Genomic DNA, 14290 nt, shown 5'->3' with positions numbered 1-14290 from the left:
TAAGGTACGAATATTGCTTTTTATCTTTTTTTTATATATACTTGTTCAATGCATTTATTTATCAATTCTTGTTTGGGAGAAGAACATAGTCATGAGATTAAGATTGCTGGGAAAACGTCAACAATCCCTTTGGTCCCAATGCTGAAATCAGCTGAGAAAAGCACATATTTAGAAAGGGAAACAAGAAACAGAGGCCACCAAAGAATCGTTTGAGCATCCTGTTTGCTACGTTTCAGAAAATGTGACAGTGATATTATAAAATAGTCATTTTCATATAAAAGATGGTTCTTGCAGCATCATTCACTTCTCCCTTCAGGAATCATGGTTACCGGGATCAGGTTTTGTTGTTTTTCTTTTTTTTTTTTTTAATGTTTTTTAAATGAGTCTCATTTGAAAACAAAAAACAATGTGATATTGTGCCTCCAAAAGTGAAGAGTAAGACCTTGTTTTGTTTTAATCAGTGCTTTAAGACAACGCAGGTGAAGCACTGAGGTTGGCCTTCATGAGGGGCAGAGCCATCAGACAGGCTCCTTTCTTCCAGAAGCCCCACTGTCGCGTGGAGCTCAGCGCAGCTGACCAGGAGCATAAGATGCTGTCTCAGTCAAGTGAGCTGTGGAGGTTCTCAGTTTCCAGAACAACGGCCACATAACACTGGGACCTACCCTTCCGCTTCTTCAATTGGTTCTGGTGGTGAGAGCAGAGAGGCTGATGGAATGACTGTACTTGTTCCTCGAGAGACTCGGTCTTGCTCCGTGTTTGCAGACAGGGAAGCCACAGCGATAGGCTGTAGCAGAGTGGTGGTCATGCCGGTGGTGACTGTCAGGCTGTGGCCAGAGCCTTTGAGGGTTAGATCTGGTGTGGGAAGAAGAGGCTTGAGGATGCTGACAAGGCAGAATGCAGAGCCGCTTTTCGGAATGAAATTCACCTTGTTTTTGTCAGGACAGTAGAAAGCTGGGATTTCATGAAGCTGTTTTGGTCTAGGCACAGAACAGACAAACCAGTACTTTAAAATCACTGAATTCTAGATACAAACTGTTTTCAAAAACTTGATAACGTAAAGCTACATAAAAGGAATACAGAACTCAAGCTATGTCAAAAGTTTCAAATGCCAACTAGGGAAGTGCTATTAGACAAATGATTCAAAATATGTATGTGAGAATGCCAGGAGGACCCATTCGTCCTCACTGCTGCTCTGAGTTCCCTGGCTAGTGCCGTTACCAAGCAGATGCCTTGGGCTGATACCACGGCATTTCACTGAGGAGCTAAGGTAGCCACGAGGAATAATATTTTTCTAAGACAAAAGAAAATCTAGCTGTTTAGAGATAAAAATTTGTTCCCACTACCATAATTTTTCCAAGGTCTGCACTATTCTGAGGGCAGAAGGCAAGGAAATTAATAAAAGAGAATGTCCATCTTTAGCTCAGTTCCACCATTGTATGACTAAACTTTGGAAGGCATGGGTTTTCTCTGCAAGTGCTTTAAAAAAATCTCTTTTCTAAGCAACAAAATGTAAATGTGAAATCAAAATAAAAAGTCCTTTTGCTTTGAAAGTTTTCATGAAAGCCAAATTCTTTCCTATTCTTAAGCCTTCCCGTAAATTAACCCAGAAGATTCCGGTGTTAATATTATTCCATAAAAACTAAAAATAATTTTAAAAATTAAATGGTTAAAGTAACATGGAAGTGCCACAAAATTACAATGAAATTAAAGTGTGAGAATCTCAGTAAATGAACAGTTAGAATGAAAAGGTCATATAATCATATAACAAAGTATTGTTATCATTGGTCCCAATGACAACTCGGCTCAATAAAAACCTAAGCAAATGGTGTAATGGTTACATCGTTGGATTCCCATGTAGTCAATGACAGCTCAAGTCCCGAGCCTGGTGGCTTGAAACTCACACGGGGCGTGTGTGTGTGTGCCCGCCCAAAATCCCAAGAGGAGAATGGAGAAGGGGACTGCAGTGTAGCCATCACCCAAGGGGTGATTTCTCATGCTTTCTCTGTGTCTCTCTTTCTGGCAAGTGCACACACCCCATGGGAAAAATATCTTAAAAAAAAAAAAACCTAAGTGTGCCAAGTCTGTACTAGATTCTGAGGACACAAAAATGAAATAATCTATAAGGAGGAAAAGAGCTAAATTTATATTTTGGGGGGAGGAGGGGTACTGCAGACAGAACTGTATTTCATATAATTAACCTTTCTCATTGAAAATGTAATTCGGGGACCAGCAGATGGTGTAATGGCTATGTTGCTGGACTCTCATGTGGTCGACTGCGGTTTGAGTTCCAGACCCAGTGGCTTAAACTCATGCTGGGTGCGTGTGCGTGCGTGCCCAAGATCCTAAGAGGAGAATGGAGGAGAAGGGATTGCAGCATGGCCATCCCCTCTGGGGGGGTGATTTCTCACTTTCTGTCTCTGTCTTTCTGGTGAGTGCACACACTCTATAGCAAAAACTTCTCAAAAAAAGAAAAAATAATGTAATTCAGAGAAGTGATCCATAAGCTTTACCAGACTGCTGAAGTTGTCTAGAGCACAGAAGAGGCTAACAGCTCTGCAAGACAATCTGATGGATGTGAAAACAAAGGTTTGTAAAAGGTTTAGAACAGCATAAGGGGGTGGGTAATATGACATGGAAGAAGAGGGAGTTTGGTAGGAAGACACAATATCTGAGCTAAGTTTTGAAGAATTCATTAACAACAGACCTGGAGAGTAGGCACTGAAAAGATGTGGGTTCCAGGCAGATAATACTTGGGGTGGGCAGATCTTATCGATCAGTAGTGAGCACTCTGCAGTCCCAGCTATGGGTGTGCACAGATGGTGCCAAGAGGCCTGGATTAGGTCCCTAGCCAGCTTCAACATGCCAGCATGACTATGTACCTGTAAACCTAGCTAACTGGGAGCTGGGGCAGAAGGACTGTGACATAATGGGACACTGTCAAAGATACTAATCTGTCTGCCTTTCTCTCCCTCTCTCTTTCATGAAGACAAAAAATAGTAAACACTACCCACAGATAGCTTTAGTACACACAATAATTTAAGAAGAAAGAAAAGTACATCATTAAAATTATGTTTTACATGTGCACTATTCTTTCTTGAATATAATGGAAACTTGCTAGGTTGAGCGTTCCTCTAGTGCCATAATAATATTTGCATGTATCATTATTATTATTATTATTATTAGTTTAGAGAGATTTTTGCTATCGGGTGCATGTGCTGGCCGGAGACACACTGACAGAGGAAGGGGAAGAGAGGGAGGTAGAGAGCGAGAGTGAGAGCGAGAGCAAGAGACAGAGAGAGAGAGAGAGAGAGTGAGAAATCACCCTGCAGAGGGGATGGTAATGCTGCATCCTCTTCTCCTCCATTCTCTTCTTGGGATTCTGGTCATGCACACACACGCACATGCCTGGCATGAGTTCCAAGCCACTGAGTCTGGGATTCAAACAGCAGTAGGCTATGTGAGAGAGTCCAGCACCTTAACCATCATGCCACCTACTGGCTTCTTGGATATACTGGGTCATTGGAAAAGTCATGGCACATTTCTGTATAGGAAAAATACATCATGGTTTTTCCAATGACCCAGTATTATTGATAACAAGAACACACATACCCCGCTATTTTTACATTTCAAAGTGTGTTTTCAATCCCTTAAAGAAGATAGGAAGCTGAGATTATGCTTCTGTAATTAAAAATGTTTGGGGTGGGGGCCAGCAGGTGGCATGGTGTTTAAGGTGCTGGACTCCCATGTGGCCGTGGTTTGCGTTCCAGACTTGGTGGCTTGCTTTCTCACCTTCTCTCTCTCTTTTGTGAGCACACATGCCCTATAGCAATTTAAATAATAACAAATAAAATGAAATAATCTTAAAAAAAGTTTGCCTTCTAATAACAGATCACTGTGCCCTAACACATATAATATATGGAACCAGCAGATGGCATAATGGTTATTTTGCTGTACTCCCTCATGGCCAACTGTGGTTCAAGTTCCGGATCTGGCAATTTAAAACTTGTGCAGGGCACATATGCATGCATGCCCAAAATCCTGAGAGAAGAATGGAGAAGGTATTGCAGTGTGGTCATTCCCACTGGGGGATGATTTCTTGCCTTCTGTTTGTTTCTCTGTCTCTTTGGCAAGCACATGCACCCGATAGCAAAAATCTCTCTCTCAAAAAAAAATAGTATGGTAGACCAAAACCTTAAGACCAAACCTACTTACACACGCACACCTTTTCTCCCTTTCCTTTAGATAAAAATATCAATAATAGTATGTAGTATTGATATAAATATCAATAGTAGTATTTAGCTCAGATATTGTATCCTGAGATGTTTAACAAATACTACAGTCTAAGGCAGATACCATAAAACATGGACTTACATAACAAATATTCAAAGTAATGTGGGGCCAGCAGGTGGTATAGTGGTTAAGGCACTGAACAGGATCCCACATGGCCAACCATGGTTTGAGTCCCAGACATGATGGCTTGATTTCTCACTTTCCCTCCCTCTCTGTCTCTCTCTGGTAAGCACGTGTGCCCTGTAACAACTTAAAAATAATAATAAGTAGTTCTTTTTTTTTTTTTTTTAAAGTGATGTCTGAAAAATAATTCAAATTATATCTTACTTAATCAACCATTTCTCTGCACTTAAGCAAACACTAACTGCCAGTAAGTAAATCAAGGAACTCAACTCCAGAAAGGCACATTTGGGCCAATTGATTTTTACTTAATAAAATGACCTGATTTCTTAAGAACACTTTAAAAAAAAAAAAAAAAAAAGGTTTATGCCAGCATTTTCAAATTGAGCCTAACAATCACCTGAGGTACTTGTTAAAGATGCAGAACTCAGGTCCTACCTCCATAACTAGAGGTTCACTAGGCCCAGGAATCTGTTAACATCCCAGGTGATGATGATGCAGAAGTTCAGAGAACAATCTGCAGAAATGTTGGCTTAAACTCTCAGCTGGCACCACTAAAATCTTACAGGATGACACATGAGAAAAAAACAAAAATAATAAACAGTTGCTAAAACAAGAATTTTCAATTACCATCACAGAAGCAGACAGGAAACTGGCATTTGGTATTTTCTAGTCGAGAAAAGTTGAAGGGATTCAAAAATAATGGTCTATGTGTGGTAAGATTATTCAGAATTTAACTTAAAGGAAGTACTGACAGGAGGACACATAAGAGAAACAAGTGTGTGCCACATTTCAAAATATTCTAAGATGTTCATGATAGAGGAAAAAGATGAACTGTGTGAACTAGACGAGGCTGGACAATCTCCATGTACTATTATAGGTTTCACTGTACGAAAAAGCCAAGGGGCCAGCAGATAGCTTGGTGGTTAAGGTGTTGGACTCCCACATGGCCAACCACAGTCTGAGTCCCAGACCCAGTGGCTTGAAAATCACACCAGGTACATGTGTGTGAGTGCCCAAGATCCTAGGAGAAGGGACTGCAGCATGGCTGGCCATCACCCTGGGGGGTTATTTCTCACTGTCTCTCTCTCTCTGTGTTTGTTTCTCCCATGAGTGCATGCACCCTATGGCAAAAACCTAAAAAGAAAAAGCCAAAAAGGTGGCTCTTAGACTTGCAGCCACTGTGACATGGGGGATGTTGGTGTGAGGGCTCAGCACTATCATGAATCCTCAAATAATGTTCATCACCTAATTTGTCCAATCTCATACATACCTTGAACCCTATAGACACGCTTGCAAAGCTAGGAGCCACAGCTACTAAAAATACAAAGCTGTGTACTTTTGGAGAGAGACGCAGCTGAGTAGAGTACCAGCCCACAGAAGAATGCAAGTATAGGAGATCACATACCAACGGCACTAGATACTCAGTTTAAAATTCTGCTTCTCACATTATCATCATCACAGTAACATAGATCTATAAAGTAACATAATTGTCCTATATTGGCAAATAAGACTTTAACTGTTTAAAGAACTAGAGACCAGGATGGGCAGGTGGTGTGTACTCCCACAGTTCAAGTCCCAGACCTGGTGGCTTGCTTTTTCACTTTCCCTCTCTCTCTTTGTGTCTCTCTCTGGTCATATTAAAAATAAATGAATGAATGAATAAAATTAAATAATTCTAAAAAAAAAAAAAATGGAGACCAGAGCCAACAGGTGGCATGGTTAAGGCGCTGGACTCCCACATGGCCAATGGTGGTACAAGTCCCAGACCTATCGGTTTGCTTTCTTACTTTCTCTGTCTCTCTGGTAAATTAAACAAGTCATAATTTAAAAAAAAAAAAAAAGAGAGAGAGAGAGAGAGATAACTGGAGATCAAAAATAGAAACTAAAAGGGACCTGATCTTTAAAGAAGGGAACCACACCTGTGAGATCCTGGTCTATCTTCAATAAATATACTGCTAAAGACAATGTGTGAACAAGACTGGATACAGGTTCAAAACTGACAGCCACAGAAGAGACCCTGGGGGCAACTGAGAAATATGAATAACCACTGGATATTAGTTTATACTAAGTATTATTGCTAACTTTCTTAGGTAATGATAATAGCACTGTGGTTTTATAGGAATACTGCGGTTACTTTTAGCAAACATTGTTAACTATATAATCTGGGTAGAAGGTATAAGGGCGAATCACTATACTATTTGTTCAACTTACTTGAAAATTCTCACAATGAACTTCTTAGGTGGGTACTTACGAGCATTCCTCAAAGACTTTGACCCTTTCACAGCCCTCAGGAGGTTCCCTTTTGAACATGTAACTGTTGTTAGGTTTTGGTGAGGTTGCATATTTGGGCAAAGGAGAGTTGTTCCCATTCTCTGCAAGAAATGACACATGGAGTTACTAAGAAATAGTACTTCATAAATGCACAGTCACGTCACGTTTAACTGTTCTTGGCCTCCACCCTCACCGTGAACTTGAGGGGCAGGCATAGTGCTTTGATCAATATTACCCCAACACAATTCCTGGTTTAAAAAAACAGAAAGAGAGAGAGAGACTTAGTGTTTGTTAAATCAAAGCACAGACAAAAGATGTTTCTTTTTCATTACAGTTATGATAGCCTAGGCCTGTATAACTTAATCCTCAGTACTGAATGCCAGTCTAACGGGCTGTCCTACTTCTAGTCTATATAGAGCAAATATACTTAAACGCTATTTCCATTTCTATCAGTGTTAAGTATCTGAAATTGTCCTTCATTGAGTGCTTATCATTAACTCTTGTCTGCCCTTCATAATTTCTCGGTTCGATTTCTCTGTTTCTCTGGCTACAACATCTGTTCTAGGTAGTCGGAGCCACCGCGTGGCACACAGCTCCTTTTGCCTATGAACTTCTTATCTAAAAGCAGCAGGTTCATTTTCTAAAATTTCCTTCAAAGTCTGGCTCAAAGGTATGAAATCTTCCCAAATTAATCCCACTAGAGGGAATACTTCTAAACTTCCACATTCCTGTTCACTGCCGACGTCTTCAGTTTACACTCTAGTAACTTTAAATTCCTGGTATGTTACAGAACTATTCTAAATTTTCAGTCTGTATCAGCTCAGTTACAAACTCCCTGCTGGCAGCAGCACTATGGCCCCGTTTTCTTTCCAAAAACTCAACACCAACCACTCACTAGTGCAGAATGACACTGAAATTTAAATTTATAAAGTTCTTACATATTACTGATGTGAAAGTAGAAAATATGAGATCTCAAGGGACACATTTTTTTTTTTGGAGAGGTTTTCGCTATAGGGCACGTGCGCTCGCCAGACAGACAGAGACATAGAGCCAGAAAGTGAGAAATCACCCCCCAGGGGGGATGGTCACGCTGCAATCTCTTCTCCTCCATTCTCCTCTCGGGATCTTGGGCATGCACACACAGGCGCCCGGCGTGAGTTTTCAGCCACCGGGTCCGGGACACGAACCGCGGTCGACTACGTGGGAGTCCAGCGACATAGCCATTACGCTAACTGTTGGTTCCCTCAAGGGACACATTTTAATAGCTGTGTTTTATCACAGCAAAAGCTAGCTAAAAAAAAAAAAAAAAAAAAAAGTCCGAATAACAACAGTTTACAACTCTCCATGGTTTAAAGTGACTTCGTCAGTGAATCTTCTGCTTTCTGCACTTGCTACAGTTTCAGTGATCTAGGCGATTGGAAGTAATGGACAGCCACAACCATGGAACTTAGGACATCTGACACTGTATGTAGGAGGTTCTAAGCGAGGGACTTCTGAATGGAACTGTAGAATTTACATCTAAGCAAGGGACCCTGAATGGAACTATAGAATTTACAAATGACTGTCACAGCGTTGCTTTCACGTACATACAGTAACAGGATTAGGCTAACAAAATATTGTCTTATTATAGATAGATGCAAGGATCATATTTGTTTTAAAAGGTAAGACTATTTGTAATTAATATTAAAACTGCTTCCATCTCCAGGTCCTTTTTAAGGTTCATAAGTATATTCCAACCTTTTCTTTTTAGGCTCATCTTGCCCATAAATATATGAATCAGTTTATTTCTAGTTAGAAATACCACAAATACAGAACCTAGAAAACACCAACTTGAAGGGCTTCATATATATATATATTTTTTTTTTTTTTGAGAGCTTTTTGCTATAGGGCACGGGGCTTTCCCAGAAAGACAGAGAGAGACAGAGAGAGAAAAATCACCACCACCACCACCACCCCCACCAGGGGGATGGCCACACTGCAATCCCTTCTCCTTCATTGTCCTCTCGGGATCTTGGGCACGCACGTACACGCGCCCTATGTGAGTTTAAGCCACCGGGTCCAGGACTCTAACCGTGGTCGACTACATGGGAGTCCAGCGACATAGCCATTACACCAACTGCTGGTCCCCTTCATATTCAACTAAGAAGATGAAGGTAATAGAATCATGACTAGTAAGATGACAGAAAACAACGTGCTTTTTAGGACAAATGTTCACCTCATTTATACCAAAAAGAATACTTTTCACTAATAAGAAGTGTAAAAAATAAAGTGCAAATGAAAGCCCATAAATGCATCTAAGTGGGCCAGCAACTGAGCATCACAGTAAAACCTACTCTTTGGTACTTCAATTTTTCTAAACCTATACTTTGAACACATTATCCTGGTAGCCTCAAAGTGTATGTGTTCCACTAGAAAATGAACAGAATCATGATAAAATGGGTGTCATTCAGTTATCATCTTGTAACAAACTCCCCCAGAATTGTACCTTTATCTCGAGGGTCACCAAGCAGGTCGTCAGCTGAGCAAGGACTCTCCTCACTACCTTCGTTGGAGATGGTGAGAAACGACGTGGGGGACACAGACTGAGAGCGGCTGCTGTTGTTGCTTCCCTTGTCTGCCCCACCAGGGGTCTGCGTGTCGATGCTGCGTGTGCTGCTACTTCTCTGCACCAGGGGGGGAGGGGCACGGTGGCCATCTGGAATATCTTGTGGCTGTTATAAAATTGTCAAAACATATGTGTACTTACCACTGATTTAAAAAATTCACCAGCAATGCACCCAATATCAAACCTCCCCTGTAGTGCCAGAGATTCGCAAGTCAGAAATCCTTCCTATTTATTAGGTCTCCATGTCACTATTTAGTGACATCCCTGTCTAATGACTCCCTCACTGATTGTTTTGAATGAAGACTTGATATGGAGAGGGAGAGGGGGGCAGAATACAACAGATGGCCAATGCTTATTAAACACATGGACTCCACTGAAATAATCCTCCCCTGTAGTGCCAGAGATTCGCAAGTCAGAAATCCTTCCTATTTATTAGGTCTCCATGTCACTATTTAGTGACATCCCTGTCTAATGACTCCCTCACTGATTGTTTTGAATGAAGACTTGATATGGAGAGGGAGAGGGGGGCAGAATACAACAGATGGCCAATGCTTATTAAACACATGGACTCCAATGAAATAATTATCGTTTGTTAAATGTTATTTTTAAAATTATACAAGTGGACTGTGGTAAAAGAGGAGAAATCTCAGTATAACATTGGGCTCCAAATTGGAAGAAAGGTTATCCATAGTGTGAACTATTATAGTAACACTTAAGGCCCTTGTTAGTTCTCTTTCTCCTCCTGCCCACTTTCCTAAAGAGCCCCCACTCCCCCAAGAAACCTTCCTAAATGAAGGAGAGGTTAATGCTACTTATAGGGGGAAATTAAGGAGACAAAGGAGAGCTTGTGTGACTCACTCAGCAGGGAAACCAGGAACCTGTAAGACTGATTCATCTACCTTTATCATTCCATGGAAAGTTTACCCCATCATGCAGAATGGAGGAGTGGGTATGCCTTCTTCTCTAAGCTGAATCATTTTTGTGTGTATTTAGTTAGTAGAAAGGATATGTATAAGATAAGTTCTAACTTCAGGATGATATAGCTCAGCATGTCAACTGAAACCAAATAGTAACAGATAAAAAACAAGGAGCAGGCTGATTCATGCTTAGTATTAGGTCGTTGAAAAAGTTATGACATGTTTTTTCTATGCCAAAAGGTGTCATAACTTTCCTGACAACCCAATATATTTGGTGTCATGTAGCCAGTCTTGCCCCAAATTAGTAAGCTTTTATTAAATGGAGTGAAAACAAATTGAGATGTTTATCACCTGTCCACTGATTTTTTTAAATACAGATAAATAATGCAAAGAAATGAAAACTTTTCATTCATTTGCTGCTACAGCCTGACTGTGTACCCTGAAAGTTCATGTGTTGCAATTTGGTTGTATTACGAAGGTATGAAGAGGAAACTTAATCTTACTATGGGATTAAGAAGTGAGGCCTTGGGATTGGTGGGTGGCATGGTGGTTGAGGTGCTGAACTCCCACATAGCTGACCATGGTTCGAGACCTGGACCTGGTGGCTTCCTTTCTCCCTTTCCCTCTCTCTTGTTCTCTTTGGTCAAATTAAAATAATAACAGTAGTAGTAATAATAATAAATAAAATAATTACTTAAAAAGAAAGCGTGAGGCCTTTGGGAGGTGATTAGGATTAAAGTCATCAGCTTGGAGCCCCTATGATTGACTCCTGGGGTTAATCAAGAGAAAGAGACAGAAACATGGATACGACAGACGGGCTCTTGCTCTACGTACCAACAAGACCCTTACCAGCTGGGGCTCCTAAATTTCATACCTCCAAATTATGAGCTGAGTACATCTCTATTTTTAAAAAAAGTATCCAGAATCCAGATTTCTGTTATTGGCAATACAATAGATAAAAACATTTATCAAAGTGAAAGTTTTTCAAAAGATAAATTTTCACTGTCTCTCAGTAAGAAGGAAGAAACCTAAGTAAATATGGAAAACAAGCTCATAAATTTTTTTTTAATTCTTTTTTTCTTAAGAGGTTTTTGCTATAGAGTGTGTGTGCTCACCAGAAAGACAGACAGAAAGCGAGAAATCACCCCCCAGGGGGGATGGCCATGCTGCAATCCCTTCTCCTCCATTCTCCTCTTGAGATCTTGGGCACGCACACACACACACCCAGTGTTGAGTTTAAGCCACTGGTTCCGGGACTTAAACCACTGTTGACTACATGGGAGTCCAGCGACATAGCCATTATGCTAACTGCTGGTCCAACTCATAAATTTATTAATAACTAGAAGAGCTCCTAAGTACAAGGATTCCCCACCCCCCACCCCACCATAGGGCATGTGCTCTTGCCTGAGAGAGACAGAAAAAGTGAGAGGGAAAGTGATAAATCATCCCCCCACCCCGAGGCAGGGATGGCCATGATGCAATCTCTTCTCCATTCTCCTCCTGGGATTTTGGGCATGTACACACACACATGCATCTGGCATGATTTTCAATTTGCCAGGTCTAGGACTCGAACCACAGTCAGCCATGTGGGAGTCTAGTGCCTTAACCACCACACCATCTGCTGGCCCCTGCAAGGATAATTTTAAGATATAAGATTACTGGGGCCAGCAGGTGGTATGGTGGCTAAGGGCACTAGATTCACACATTGCCACAGTGGTTCGAGTCCCAGACCTGGCAGCTTGTTTTCTCACTTTCCCCTTTTCTCTCTCTCTCACTCTGTCCCTTTCTGGTCAAATGTAAATAAATAAATAAATAAAGATAAATAAAATAACGATTTTTTTTTAAAAAAGGGTATCCAATTACTTACTATAAGCTGCTCTTCCTTTTCTCCAGTCTCTTTAATTATTATTTCAATCTCCTGATTTAATCCTTCCACACTGTTTCGGAACCGAGAGCCTGTTGATTTGGTGATGGGAATTACTGGAATAAGTGCACTCTTTGGAACAGGAGCCTTAAGAAAGCAGGGTGGTGGGAAGAGAAGAGGGGTTTAATATTACCTTTCAATGATCTAGATTGACATGACATAATTAAAAAGGTAGAACTAGAGTACATCATGTAAAAAGCTCTAAACGGATTAGAGACCACATGTAAACAATGAAATAATTTAAATGTTAGAAAAAAAATTAATGAATTCCTCTGTAACTTCAGCATAGGAAAAAGATTTCTATGACTCAAAAGCCATAATCAATTTTTAAAAACCAGCAATTTTATAAAAAGCATTCCACACATGATTTCGGCATCCCTATAAGTTAAGAATACCTGTTAAAGATAAACTCAAGGGAATATCAACCAGCCCAGTCAGCTGCCTGTCTATTTAGAGTTCCTATTTTTCACTGTTTCCATTTTAATGCTCAAAGCCAATAACTTCCCTCATTTCCCACAAGCCCCATCAGTAACCCAGCATTGGTTCCTCCTACTCTCTGTCCTAGCCTCACTCCCAAATCTTCATTTTCCTGTTTTAAAATGCATTTATTTTTATTTCTTTCAGACAGAGAGAGCAAATATAAGAAGTCATGTGAGGGACAGGCACCCCTGACAGGGTCTTGTCACACAGCAACCCATTCTCCTCATCTTTCTAGCTAGTCAGGATCTTGGGCTTAAGCGCACCTCATGTGTTTTAGATCACCTTGGCATCCGAACCCACAGTAAGCCATGTGCACTACCATATGCACTACCATGTGCACCATGAAAGCTGGGCCCTTGGTTATTTATTTTTACTTTGCCAGAAGGCACTCATGCTCAATGGGAGTAGGGGTGGAAGGGAAGCACCTCACAATGGGGTACATACTGCAATCCTTTCTCCATTTTTCCATCCTGTAAGGATTTGGGGCATGCATACATACATGTTCAATTTATTTTTGAAGTCATCAGGGCTGGGATTCAAATCATGTGGGATGCAGCTCCCTAAGTAACTAGGCTCTGTGGCCAGCTCCTATTTTAAAACAATTTTTAGATAGGGTCTCACTACATACTATCATCTGGCCTCAGCCTCCCAAGTTACTGAGACAATAGGTATACACCTCCACCTGTGGCTTTCAGGGTGGGCAGGGACTCAAATCCAGGCCTCCAATGTGGTGTGGCCTCAGCCTGCCACATACTGTCGACCAATGTATGCTGCCATAACTGGGATCATTTCCCTATTTTGACCTTCAATAGATGGACCACCATTTTAAAGTTTTCTTTTAAAATTTTCCTTTTATGTTCCTTATGTATCTACATACATTATAGCTAAAGATCAAATTCTGTATAAAAATTAAGAATCAGCAACAAGAAAGCCAAGGGAAGCTTTGGCCAATCATGAGCCTTCTAAGTCAATCTACATTATAACTTACATATGTTTCTCTCTGCTCCAAAGTGTGGGGTAAGACAGTGTGTCATGACACGCAACCTCAGGGAAGATGGGAAGAATATCTGCTAAAACAGTGGCTTACTGAGTAAGGGAGAGATATACAAAGTTACATTTTGAAGGATGGCCCAGTCGATGTGGCAAGGAGTAATGCAGCTCCCTGTGAGGCTAGAAGCCCATGCTTGACCATGGGTTTAGATCCCCAGGACATTCTGAAAACACTGAATATGTGCCCAGGATCCTGAGGAGCTGAAGGGCTAGAAAAATGGGAGCACAGTATGATGAGACTCTGTCGAGAGTGCTTTCTTCTGTGTTGACTGTGTGCACACACCCTATCATTAAAAAAAACTTTGAGGGGCTGGCAAGTGGCATGGTGGTTAAGGGCGCTGGACTCCCACATGGCTGACCACGGTTCAAGTCTTGGACCTGGTGGCTTGCTTTCTCACTTCCTCTCTCCCTCTGTGTGTCTCTCTGATCAAACTGGAAAATAATAATGATAATAATAATAAATAAAGTTAAATAAAATAATTCTTTAAAAAAAAAACTTTGAAGGATGAAAATCTACCTTGGTAGGCAAGTAAGATGGAAAAAGGTCTATTTAGTGATTCAACGGCGACACATGAAAGAAAAATGAATACATCTCCTAGTACACTAACCAGAGAGGTGAAAACTAATACT

General features: G+C 40.8%; 1 protein-coding gene across 1 annotated transcript in view; it reads right to left on the bottom strand.

Annotated features, from left to right (window-relative positions):
• FAM117B (family with sequence similarity 117 member B) overlaps positions 1-14290 on the bottom strand; it is a gene marked incomplete at its 5' end in the record, with an annotated part of 43466 nt that continues 29176 nt past the window's right edge. Inside the window, 4 exons of the mRNA XM_027773652.1 lie at positions 1-977; positions 6665-6785; positions 9170-9395; positions 12074-12217. Coding sequence (XP_027629453.1) covers positions 659-977; positions 6665-6785; positions 9170-9395; positions 12074-12217 — 810 coding nt within the window. The remainder of the gene's footprint in view (positions 978-6664; positions 6786-9169; positions 9396-12073; positions 12218-14290) is intronic.

This window comes from Tupaia chinensis, unplaced genomic scaffold (genome assembly GCF_000334495.1).
Source record: "Tupaia chinensis unplaced genomic scaffold, TupChi_1.0 Scaffold000361_2, whole genome shotgun sequence".
Classification (NCBI taxonomy): domain Eukaryota; kingdom Metazoa; phylum Chordata; class Mammalia; order Scandentia; family Tupaiidae; genus Tupaia; species Tupaia belangeri.
This window is presented reverse-complemented; position numbering and strand designations above follow the sequence as displayed.